General features: G+C 40.9%; 1 protein-coding gene across 2 annotated transcripts in view; it reads left to right on the top strand.

Annotated features, from left to right (window-relative positions):
- Positions 1–12,188, top strand: part of UBE2O (ubiquitin conjugating enzyme E2 O) — a 61,347-nt gene that overhangs the window by 20,077 nt on the left and 29,082 nt on the right. For both annotated transcript variants that reach the window (XM_081850683.1, XM_081850684.1), the window contains exon 2: positions 10,086–10,145. In XM_081850683.1, the coding sequence (XP_081706809.1) occupies positions 10,086–10,145 (60 nt within the window). The remainder of the gene's footprint in view (positions 1–10,085; positions 10,146–12,188) is intronic.

Here is a 12,188-nt window from a genome sequence, read left to right as displayed (position 1 = left end):
ATTTTGCTGATGACTGGCAATCAATAGGCATAGTCAATACAAATAAGGATTAGGAAAGTAATGCATGACCTCAGAATAGAGAAATAGAAATTGGATGAAATTTGATAGTGCAGAGTGTAAGGTCATGTAGTTGGGGACTAGTAATAAGCACTTCTGCCGTCTCCTGTGGGCTCATCAGCTAGCAGCAGAATTGCCCAGGGAGGGATGGGAGGTGACCTAGGGAATTGCACAATGACCAAATGACAGAAAATGATGCAGCTACAAAGGACACAGGTTTGTAGCAAGTAAGGCTTTCTAATAATAGGTGCTAAGTAAATATTAAGGCCTTGGTGGGACTGACCTGGAATAAAACATGCAATTTATCTCTCCTGTTCAAGGAAGGTAACGGAAAAGCTGCAACAAAAGCACTTTAAACACACACACACCAAAACCTCAAGATGGGAGATATATTTGGTTTGGCAAAAAAAGCCGAGAGCAGGAGAGGGCTGTCCTTTGACACAGAGGTATTACTACATTAGAGATAATTACACTTTTGAATGATAGAAAAGCTGTGTGCACTATGCAAATACAGTGGTACTTCGGGTTAAGAACCTAATTTGTTCTTGAGGTCCGTTCTTAACCTGAAACTGTTCTTAACCTGAAGCACCACTTTAGCTAATGGGGCCTTGCACCGCCGCTGCACGATTTCTGTTCTCATCCTGAAGCAAATTTCTTAACCTGAGGTAATATGTGATATTTTAGTGTATTTCTGGTTTTTATGGAAGCCGCCCAGAGTGGCTGGGGAAACCCAGCCAGATGGGCGGGGTACAAATAAATTATTATTATTATTATTATTATTATTATTATTATTATTATTATTATTATTATTATATTTCTGCATTAGCGGAGTCTGTATCCTGAAGTGTATGTAACCTGAAGCGTATGTAACCTGAGGTACCACTGTAGTAAACTGTTGTTGCTCTCTTATCCTCAGGTGATAAAGGATACGGTTTGATTGATCTCCTGATAGCATGTGTGTGATGAATCTATTGCAATTATGAACATGTTAGAGTAGACCAGGCACGTCCAACTTCCAAGAGACTGCAGTCTACTCCCACTATAAAAAAAAACTGGCAGTGATCTACCCATTAGATTGACCAGAGCTGCTGCTTTTTCTTTTTCTTTTTTGAAGGGGGGGGTCAGGATACCAGGAACGACCAGGGACATCCTGCGATTGACCGGTATATTGCAATCGGCGGTTGGACAGGCCAGGAGTAGACTGATTCAGGTGTCATGCAGAAACCATACACTTAACTATGTGGTCAAAGCTTTCTGCCTGTTCATGTTCCCCCTTTCCCCCCCTTTGCCCCTTTGGGCAAACAGACCATAATTTGCCATAGCTGAAATGAAGTTAGCAAGCTCATTGTTTGGCTACCAAATCTATAATGCATAAATTTGCTCCACTTTGAAAAAGGAAGCATTTCATAAGATTCCTCTTAAGTTTTCCACCCTTTTTTTTCTATACTGGGCTTGGGCAACAAAGGGTAGCATACAGAAAGGAGAAAGTATGCAATGCTGCTGAAGTGTCTGCTGTACTTTCAGATTGACTTTCTCATGGTCCTGTTGTTTAAGTATGTGAAGCTTTGCACAGTGTAGTGCACCCCACTAGCAATCTGATACTTAGAGTCAGTTGGGTAGATGCATTGCCTGCAGAGTAAAGGAAAGCACTGTTACAATTGCCCACAGTAGGCTACATGCTGCACTTTAACAGGAGGCAGTTCTTTCCTAATAGTCATGCTGGCTATGAAAATTCACCACCTCAGTGATCCAGTCTACTAAATTAGATTTACATGAAGACATTGTTTCAACGGCTTTAAAAATGTACACTTGGATAGTCTCACCTTCAGTAGAAAACAGAAATTTTGTGCGTTTGTCAATATTCAGTATTTCTTAGCCTAAGTACAGTGGAACCTCAATTTTCAAGCGTCTCGGAAGTTGAACGTTTCGGCTTTCGAACACCGAATACCCAGAAGTAACTGCTTCGGTTTTCGAACAATTTTCGGAAGCCAAACGTGCCACGCGGCTTCCGTTTTGAGTTTCCTTATTGTATTGAGGCTTCTGCTTTCAGTTTTTGGTTTTCGAATGTTTTGGAAGTCAAATGGTCTTCCAGAACGGATTACATTCGAAAACCAAGGTAAGATTTTCTTTTTTTAAAGACTTTGGGTTTTCTGTGTTTTGATCACCACTATTTATGTCATACCTATGATGACTGACAGTTGAGAACAGTATACTTACATTTCATATTATTTTTTACATAATATATTTAAAAGCAATGGTAGATATGCAATTGGTGTTCCTAGTGGCATTGAACCAGTGGAAGCATCTTCTGTGAGCATCCCCACTGGCTGGAGAGAATGAGGATTGTAGTCATATGGGGGAGCAGCAGCTTGGGAAAGGGTGCCTTTTCACCACTTGATGCAAAGATACCTCAGGTGCCTGCATTAGTTCTTCAAAGCCAGGATTGGTAGCCAGAGTAGTCTCATTTGTGGTTTCTTCTAGCCTTTAAGAGCATGCAATAGCAACCAGAAGAGGCAGCCATAGTTTTTTTGAAACAAATTGGGGGGGACACACAAAAATGAGGGGACTCCCCCATTTTTCTGGTTTATTCCCAGGCTTTCACATTGCTATAAATGATGTTTAGGAGCTTAGCACTGTAAGCGTTCTCTGTTCAGTGTCGCTGCCTCTTTTCTCTTGTGCATTTCCACCCTTCAAGAGTAACTGGAAGTAGAAAAAAAGTCAGTGAAGTGTGACACCATTAAGCACCTAACAGGATAAACCTGACATAGCATATATGTCTGTCTGCAGCTTAAACATGCATAGCTCTTGGGTAATGAGAAATGAATGTGCATTGGCAAATGACAAGGGAGAAGGGGGTGGCATTGTTTCGAAGAGGGAATGTGCTTTGCTTTGAATGAATCTGAAGAATTCATTAACATAAATGCAGTAGTCAAATAATACTTCCTGATAGATGCTTTAGAAGAATATTTAAATTATTGGACTAGTGGAGGTGGTTGTATATGAGCATGTATGCTTAGGAATTTTAGTTAAAATACGTGGCTATTCTCTGACCCTATTCTCTGCTGTAGAAAGAGGCATTGTGGTGATGTGAGAGTGGTAAAGACATTTTTCTCAAGATAGAAAAGGAAATCTGGTGCTGCTATCCAGTACAACACAATGCTGGGAAAATTTACTAAAAAAGCAAAATAATAGTGTATGAAGCTCAAAGAGACTTTTTAGTCCCAATCATTCTGTGCTCTGAGAGAGATTGTTTTCTTGAACTTCTCAGCAGATGATGGCCAATTATCTATGAGTCCCATTCCAGACAATATAGAGGTACTGCTTAGTTGAGTGGTGGTCATCCTATTCTGCAGGTGGTGGCACTCCTCTTAAAATGATAAGGTGCGCTGTTTAGGGGTGTTCATTGATCCAGCTTTGATAAGCAGGGGATCAAGAGGCCTCTGTGGCTTGGAGCGCATTTTAGTAGCTTAGGCTGATATACTAATTGCAGCCCTGCCTGCCTTCCATTTCTAAGGCCAATTCAAAGTGTTGGTTTTGACTTTGAAAGCCCATAACAGCTTGGGACTAGGGTACTTGAAAAGTCATCTCTTCCCATTTTCCCTTATCCAGTCTTCGAGAACGGTGTCAGATGATGATCTCAAAGTGCCACTGCAAAGTGAAGCATGATTGTTGTTGTTTAGTCGTGTCCGACTTTTCGTGACCCCATGGACCAGAGCACTCTAGGCACTCCTGTCTTCCACTGCCTCCCGCAGTTTGGTCAAACTCATGCTGGTAGCTTCGAGAACACTGTCCAACCATCTCGTCCTCTGTCGTCCCCTTCTCCTTGTGCCCTCCATCTTTCCCAACACCAGGGTCTTTTCCAGGGAGTCTTCTCTTCTCATGAGGTGGCCAAAGTATTGGAGCCTCAGCTTCACGATCTGTCCTTCCAGTGAGCACTCAGGGCTGATTTCCTTCAGAATAGAGAGGTTTGATCTTCTTGCAGTCCATGGGATTCTCAAGTGTCTCCTCCAGCACCATAATTCAAAAGCATTAATTCTTTGGCGATCAGCCTTCTTTATGGTCCAGCTCTCGCTTCCATACATCACTACTGGGAAAACCATAGCTTTAACTATACGGACCTTTGTTGGCAAGGTGATGTCTCCGCTTTTTAAGATGCTGTCTAGGTTTGTCATTGCTTTTCTCCCAAGAAGCAGGCGTCTTTTAATTTCGTGACTGCTGTCACCATCTGCAGTGATCATGGAGCCCAAGAAAGTAAAATATCTCACTGCCTCCATTTCTTCCCCTTCTATCTGCCAGGAGGTGATGGGCCCAATGGCCATGATCTTCATTTTTTTGATGTTGAGCTTCAGACCATATTTTGCGCTCTCCTCTTTCACCCTCATTAAAAGGTTCTTTAATTCCTCCTCACTTTCTGCCATCAAGGTTGTGTCATCTGCATATCTGAGGTTGTTGATATTTCTTCCGGCAATCTTAATTCCAGTTTGGGATTCATCCAGTCCAGCCTTTCGCATGATGAATTCTGCATATAAGTTAAATAAGCAGGGAGACAATATACAGCCTTGTCATACTTTTTCCCCAATTTTGAACCAATCAGTTGTTCCATATCCAGTTCTAACTGTAGCTTCTTGTCCCACATAGAGATTTCTCAGAAGACAGAAGAGGTGATGAGGCACTCCCATTTCTTTAAGAACTTGCCATAGTTTGCTGTGGTCAACATGGTCAAAGGCTTTTGCATAGTCAATGAAGCAGAAGTAGATCTCTTTCTGAAACTCTCTAGCTTTCTCCATAATCCAGCATGATAGGTGCCCACTATGCGGAACACTATTTCAGTGATGGTGCTATGGCTATGGAATAGTCTTCCCAGGGAGGCTCACCTAGTTCCTCCTAATTTCAGCACCAGATAAAGCACCCACTTCCAGGCATCTTAAGGTTTTTAAAGATCTCTCCTAACTTACTAATCTTTTTAGAATTGAGTTAACCTTGTTGTGTTAATGTTTCATTGTTGGTCCCCCCCCCTCTTTTTTTTAAAAAAAGATTGATAGCAGTAAGTTATCCAGAGAGCATTTTTTGGGGGCAGCATGTAATTGTTGTAAATAAAGAAGTAAAACTTCAATCGTAACCAATTCTCACACACTATTTTTAGGCCATATGGTGTTGTAGAGTGTCTAATGCTCATAAATTAGCTTTCCGTTTATTCCAGGACCTAATAGGAGAGTACAAATATAATATCAAATAAAATTACATGGATATGGCTCAGATTGCCAGGACTGCTTTTTTCCTTGCCTTTATATGAGTAATCTTTACTGTTTTGGTACAGAATCATGTAACATTTGTAGTTGACAGATGCTTCATAAATCAGATTTCTCTACTATTAAGTGCTATGTCATTCAAAAGGGACACTGACTGTCTTAATACTACTTCTGTCATCAACATTAGAGGTAGAGATGCTGGTGAATTGTATTTGGAACCCAGTCAAAGTTGCACTAGGCTTTTACAGGATGTTAGGTCCGACAGATTCCAGAATAACCTTTTGTGTTAGTTACACAGTCTATGGCACATCAATGACCTGATGGTAAAGAATAGCCAATCTGAAATGTGGTGGGTTTTGGATCTTCCAGTCACAGAAATCTGGATTGCAGAGTGAAACCACATAGCTCCACCTTGTTTCCTAATTGAGGAGAAATTTCCCAGCACATTACTGATTTGTAAGAAGCAAAGGGCTTTCCCTTCAGTGGTAACTGGCCCATCATCTAGATCAAAATGCATTTTATAGAGTGGCTATTGATTAGTTTCTCAGACTGCATCCATGGACAGGCGGGAGCAATATAATTCAGATGTGCAAGGCAGGGATGGGTTTGGTACCTTGGTAAATAAAATTGGCAACATCATTTTGACTTCAAACTATTACTTATAATTTCTTAAAATAAAATTTAATTATAACTTGCTTTAAAAAAAATTTTTTAAATCTCTGAGTGGTATACATAAAACAGTTACGTTAAAATCAACAAACATATAACTCAAGTTTTTGGCAGGCATCTGAACAAGTGCAATGAAGGAGTCTCCCTAATGTCTATAGGCAGGAGCAAGAGATGTGCAGTTCTGTGCATCAGCAGTGGTGGATACCTTCGTCTTGATGTTAAAAGGCGTGGGGGAACTTGCTAGGACTCCAAGTTACCCCTATAATCCCACTTGCATGCAAGCAAAACATATATTCCCATAGTTTAAACAAGCAAAAATATGCATTTTGTATAATACACAGGCAGTTCAGGGCAGTAAAGCCCCATTCCTTTACACATACATATAGATTTAAGTGCTTTTAAAATATTCGCAAAATATTTTAAAATAGTTTTGCTATCCAGGAAAGAGGGAAAAGAAGTGTGGAGCTGATAATCTTGCCCTGTGACCTCACCTGCTGTGTTACCAATGAACTTTTAAGCTAGGCTAGATAACCATAAGGACTAGAAACTTGATTTAATGAAAAATGCTGAGATGATGATGCTGAATTCTGGCCCATATATTTCTACAGACACTTTTGACTGTAGTAGGAAAGCAAGGCTAGAGGGTGCCATATAGTTCTGTAAATATGAGGGGGGGGGGGAACTATTCCCTATATGAATTTCCATCTGTTTACTTTTCCAAGAGTTTTTACTTCTCTTATTTCCACGAGCACATCTTCTACAGAAGAACATACAGTATTTGTAGCCCTTCCAAGAATTAAAAATAATCTCCCAGCACAGAGGCCTCTTGGACCAGTTTTGTTACGTGTGTAATCTTTAAGCATAGAACAATATGCCGTGACTGTTTTAAGTGGACTAGAAAGGGAGGGTGGGTGAGAGAGAGAGAACGATGGTGATTTTAAAGGAAGATATTGGTATATGGATATATAGCTGGCATCTTGATCTGAAGCTATTGCAGATAGCTGCTCCTGTGGTCTCGCTAAAAAAGTACTAAAAATGGAAAACACTAGAAACATGAAGTTTCAGCTATATCTCACCTCAGGCAATTCAGTTTTGTTTGGGAGTCCTGGGAATTTTGCCTGGAATCGGAATTGTACAATAAGCAGTTTTTACAGCTTTCAGTCCCTTTATTGTTCCATTCTCTGATATTTCATTATTTATATTGTACTTGACTCTTGTCTTGACACTGAAAGTAAATGCAGCTTTTCTGCACAAAGGCGTGCGAGCCATTTTGATTGCAAAATGTTCTCATCTATCCTCAGCCAGTTTCCTTGTGGAGAATTGCATCTCTAGAATGCAGAGCAATGTGGCTGCTGAGGTATTCAGTGCGGCAGGTGTGCTGTGTACAGTTCAGCTTGGCTTATGCATATCTTCGAAAATGTCTCTTCCCAAACCCATCCCTCCACCACTGCTCATGCATCACTGTAAAGGAAAGGGAGTTAAAACTGTTTCAGTGAATAGAAATTGCAGCCGAGTTTTCCGGCAGTGATGCAGTGATGCTGCATTGTCCCTGTAGCTTTCACACACTCCTTCTGCATTGTGAGCGACGGGAGTGGCTCTTCTGTTTAGCAGGGAAATTAAATGCATGTCTTGGGTACCCACAATGCAACTGGATTTCAGGGAAGTGTCATCTTCAATGCTTGATGTGATGACTTAGTGAAACTTAGATTATTTCTTGCATGCCTAAGAGTCAAGTGTGATTTTGAATTCAGCATCTAACCAAATAACTATTGCTGCCTTGAAATATTTAGCAGACCAGCACAACCTCAGGGTGCAATGCTGTGCTCAATCTTGTGGATATCTTTGCTTGATATGTTGTGCAAGTGTACATGATAATACATTAAAGAAACCTCACAAAAATATCTATCCCATGAGACAGTGTTTTGTAGTTATAGGAGCATTGGACCTGGAGACACAGGTTCAGATCCTTGGCTAGCTGAAACATATTACTCTGCTTCCTTGTGATCTTCATCTACAAACTATATGTGGGCACAATTCAAGGTTATGGTTATTGCTTTTAAAGTTATAGATAGATTGTAACTTGGACAGTTCTATCCCATACTCTCCAATCTGTATTGGAGATCCTGCTCCAGATTTTCCTGCTGGCTGAAATGGAGTGGATAAGCTTACTGGGGCAAGGTCTCTTCAATATTTCAAGGAGGCCTAAATGACCCCTTTATTTTCATCCCACCATTTCATTAAAGACATAGGTTTTTAGGGAGACTTGGGTAGAGGCTGAGAGGACCCAATCCAATTATCTGCTGTGCTGCAGGTAAACCTCATTATTCTGCTGACTGCACAGCTAGAGATTCACTATCAGCATAGCTTTGCAGTATACAGTTAATCCTGGTGCTTTCTGAGATGCATAAAGCTTGCAGTGACACCTATGTGTTTCTCAAAACCAGCCAGCTGATTATCTCTAAACTGCCAAGAAGACTTGAGAATGCTGTTGAATGCAATGAGAGCTTGTGTTTCCCTCATGCTAAATAATACCCTGCTGTTGTTGTTGTTATGGTTGTTAGACAAACTAAGAAAATATTGCAGACAAGCATTGTGCTGCCAAGGTGAGAATGGAGCCCTTCTAGCTATAGATTTTTAGTGAGCTGAAAAGGAGGATACATAAGACGGTGTTGGAAGGGAGGCAACCGAATGTGCTGACTAGGGCAGAAGCGTGAGTCTGTTGTAAAGAAAGGGTTGTGTGGCGGGCATGATCAAGTTTAGTGAGGTGAGCATTTATCTATAGAGCTGCTATTTCACATTTCTGCAGGTGTTCATAATGCAGATGCTGTATCATAGTGTTGATTGTCATTGAGTGCAAGCTCAGTGGGAGGACGAGTGGTTTGAAAATGCTCTTTATTGCCATCACAACTGATAGCCTTTTCTTAGACAGAATGACTTGGCCATCAAGTACCCTTTGCTTGGATCTGCTTGTTCATTTGACAGATCAATAATATTTGAATTGCACAGCATATTTTGAATAAAACACCTATCTCTTACTTTTTGTGCATGCATGTCTGTAGTGCCTTGGCGGCGGCATTATTATTATTATTATTATTATTATTATTATTATTATTTATTACTTTAGATTTGGCACAATATGTTGTGGAAATGGCTTTGCTCCAAAAACAATCTGGAGATAGAGGCACATCTGATCAAGCAAGCATGCATACCATTTTACAGTGGTACCTCAGGTTAGATACGCTTCAGGTTACAGACTCCACTAACCCAGAAATAGTACCTCGGGTTAAGAACTTTGCTTCAGGATGAGAACAGAAAGCTTGTTGTGGCGGCGCAGCGGCAGTGGGAGGCCCCATTAGCTAAAGTGGTGCTTCAGGTTAAGAACAGTTTCAGGTTAAGAATGGACCTCCGGAACAAATTAAGTACGTAACCAGAGGTACCACTGTATATGCAGTAGTCCTAGAATCTTCCTCTTAACCCACACACTCCAAACTAGCACTGTCAATTACTACTTGTTGTGTGAGCCACATTCGTCTGTGCTTTGAAATGTCTCTGCTCTGGGCAGAGGTAAAACATATTTCTCTCTGCTAATCAGAATGGCCCGTGTAGTTTTTTTCTAAGGAATCTAATAGAGAGCAAGATTTCTACTACATTTCTAGTAGTAAATGCTATGTAGTGATACTCATTCCATATACAAAGAGCAGCCTGAAGTTCCATTTTTGATGCTAACAATACTAATAACTGGATGGGAAAAGTTCCGAGTCTGAGCTTCTTGGAAGAAAGGTGGGATACAAGTAAACAAAATTAAATGATGGAATAACAAAATAAAACCCCATATAGTCTTGTCTTGTTGCCATGTCCATCACTAAAGTGGAATTATGAACACCAGCAGCATTGTATGAATGTACAGATAATTACTTCATTGTGCAGCTACAGCTTATATTGGTACAAAATGTGTGTGTACACACACATATTATACGTGTAAAAATTTTAAAAATACCAACCTGGTAGTCCACTTGATTCGAAATCAGGTTGTACATATGAAGGTATGGTGAGGATCCATCTTAATTATCTTCTCTCTCTTTTGTCTTTTCCCCACCACCTCCCTCTCAGCTGAAGCTTGAAGACCGGTCAGTGGTACCTCGGGATGTTGTCAGGCACATGGGCTCACGGGTAAGTGCTGTTTTGTGTATGGACATGAGAAACCAATGCCTAGTGTTTCAGTAGTAAATTTTGCATAGTCTGAATCTGCAACATAGGAAATACTTGGCTTTGAATGTGATCGGACTGTATTGTCAAATTCATTTGCTGTGTTTCAGGCATTACATTCTATAGAATCAAATGCAGTGTCTTAACACATTACAGCAAAAGCTGCAGCCAAAGCCAGCCACATTAATATGCATCTTGCGCGTTGAACCTTTTGGCCAGAATAGCAGTGTCAGCATTGGAGGTGCATTGCTGTAAGCCTTTCCAAATGACGCTGTGGCTCAGATGTTGATTTCTGCAGAGAGCAGTTTGCACCATTACTCAGAGTCCTGGAACAAATGTAGCTATAAAATGAAAAAGTAGATTTAATGGTACTCTTTCAGTTTGTGTCCGATCAGTAGCCTTATTCAGGATTTAGTAAACACTCTTGTTCTCTTTTCCATGGCAAGATGTAAGTGTGAAATCCTGAATCAGGGGTTTGATGGATTCTTAACTCAATATCAAACTCAATATTGAAAACGCATCTGGATTGGGCGAGGGCAATTAGGGGTGACACCAAGGGACACAATACACCTTGCAGCTAATTTGCACAGTTCAGTTTCACATTCAGTTGCCTTGCATGAACACTGAGGGTACCAAACACTAACCAGTGTTTGTTATTCTCATGGTGGAGATGCCTTGTGAACTGTGGAAGAGGGATTCAACACTCTCAGCCTTGTTTTGTCACCCCAGTTCATACGTATGAAGTTAAATATTCTTGCCATCATAATTTTTTTAAAGACATGCAACACAGTGTTCAGATGAAGAAGAGAACAATACATGTGCTAGGATGCTTGGGTATGCCTGTACTTGCCAAAACAAGTACAGCTAACAAGTAGTAGCTAACGTTGGAAACACTCTTCCTGGAACCCTTTTTGATGTTTCTTTTAACTGCTTTTGGTGATCATGAGAATTTCTGAACCCCAACTGATTTAAAGCCCCCCAACTAATGGTTATGTTGCAGTTAGCACTTTTGTGTGTATTGATTGTGTTCTCAGCGGCTGCAAGATATTCTATACAGGGAATGACAAGTATATTACCTTCTTAAGAAACAATATACAAAGCATTATGTTAGTAGCATCATCCAAATGTACCTTGCCACCTCAGACCATGAGCTGGCCTTGGTCATTTTTAAAAGGGGAGAGCAAGACACTTGAAGAATGGGAGAAGGAAAAGAGTGGCATACATATAACAAAATAGCTTGTACTTCTCTGAATCACGGTCCTGACTTGTATTACAAGTTAATGCAGGTTAATATGCCAGTTGACCTGTATTACAGTCATACCTCGGGTTAAACGTGCTTCAGGTTGAATGTTTTCAGGTTACGCTCCGCGGCGATCCAGAAATAACGGAACGCGTTACTTCCAGGTTTCGCTGCTTGCACATGCGCAGATGCTCAAAATGACATCACGCGCATGCGCGGAAGCAGCGAATCGCGACCCAGAGAGGCGGGTTGCGTTCGCTTCAGGATGCAAACGGGGCTCCAGAACAGATCCCGTTCGCATCCAGAGGTACCACTGTACAAGTTAAAAGCCCAGCATTGGAAGTCTACTCATTTCCCAGAAACTCAGAGCATTCCACACCCCACCCCACGGGCATGTAATGTCCAAAGACTTTCTGGGCCACACTAGTTCATAAAGGTTCTACTCTTCCCCTTTGGAGTCCTCCTTCTGGATGAACAAAGACACCTATTTAGCAATGAGAGCAATTTTAAAAATGTGTTTCAGCAGTAGGTGGAGGAAGGGAGAAAAGCATCATCATATGGTTAGTGAGCTAATTCATATATTATAAAGCACCAACCCTCCGAAGTGTGTGTGTGTGTCTATGTGTGTTTCCATTAATAGACCCTGATGTTTGGGAACAGCTACAGAACCCAGCCATCAGCTGCATTTTGTAATGGACTATGCTCATTAATAAATAAAAATAGGTTATTACAGCAGCTGCCAGTTGACTAAGAATTAGTTGAGTTAT

Source organism: Podarcis erhardii, assembly GCF_964252035.2.
Source record: "Podarcis erhardii genome assembly, chromosome: 2".
Taxonomy (NCBI): domain Eukaryota; kingdom Metazoa; phylum Chordata; class Lepidosauria; order Squamata; family Lacertidae; genus Podarcis; species Podarcis erhardii.
The sequence above is the reverse complement of the archived record's forward strand: the minus strand, read 5'-3'. Positions and strand labels throughout refer to the sequence as shown.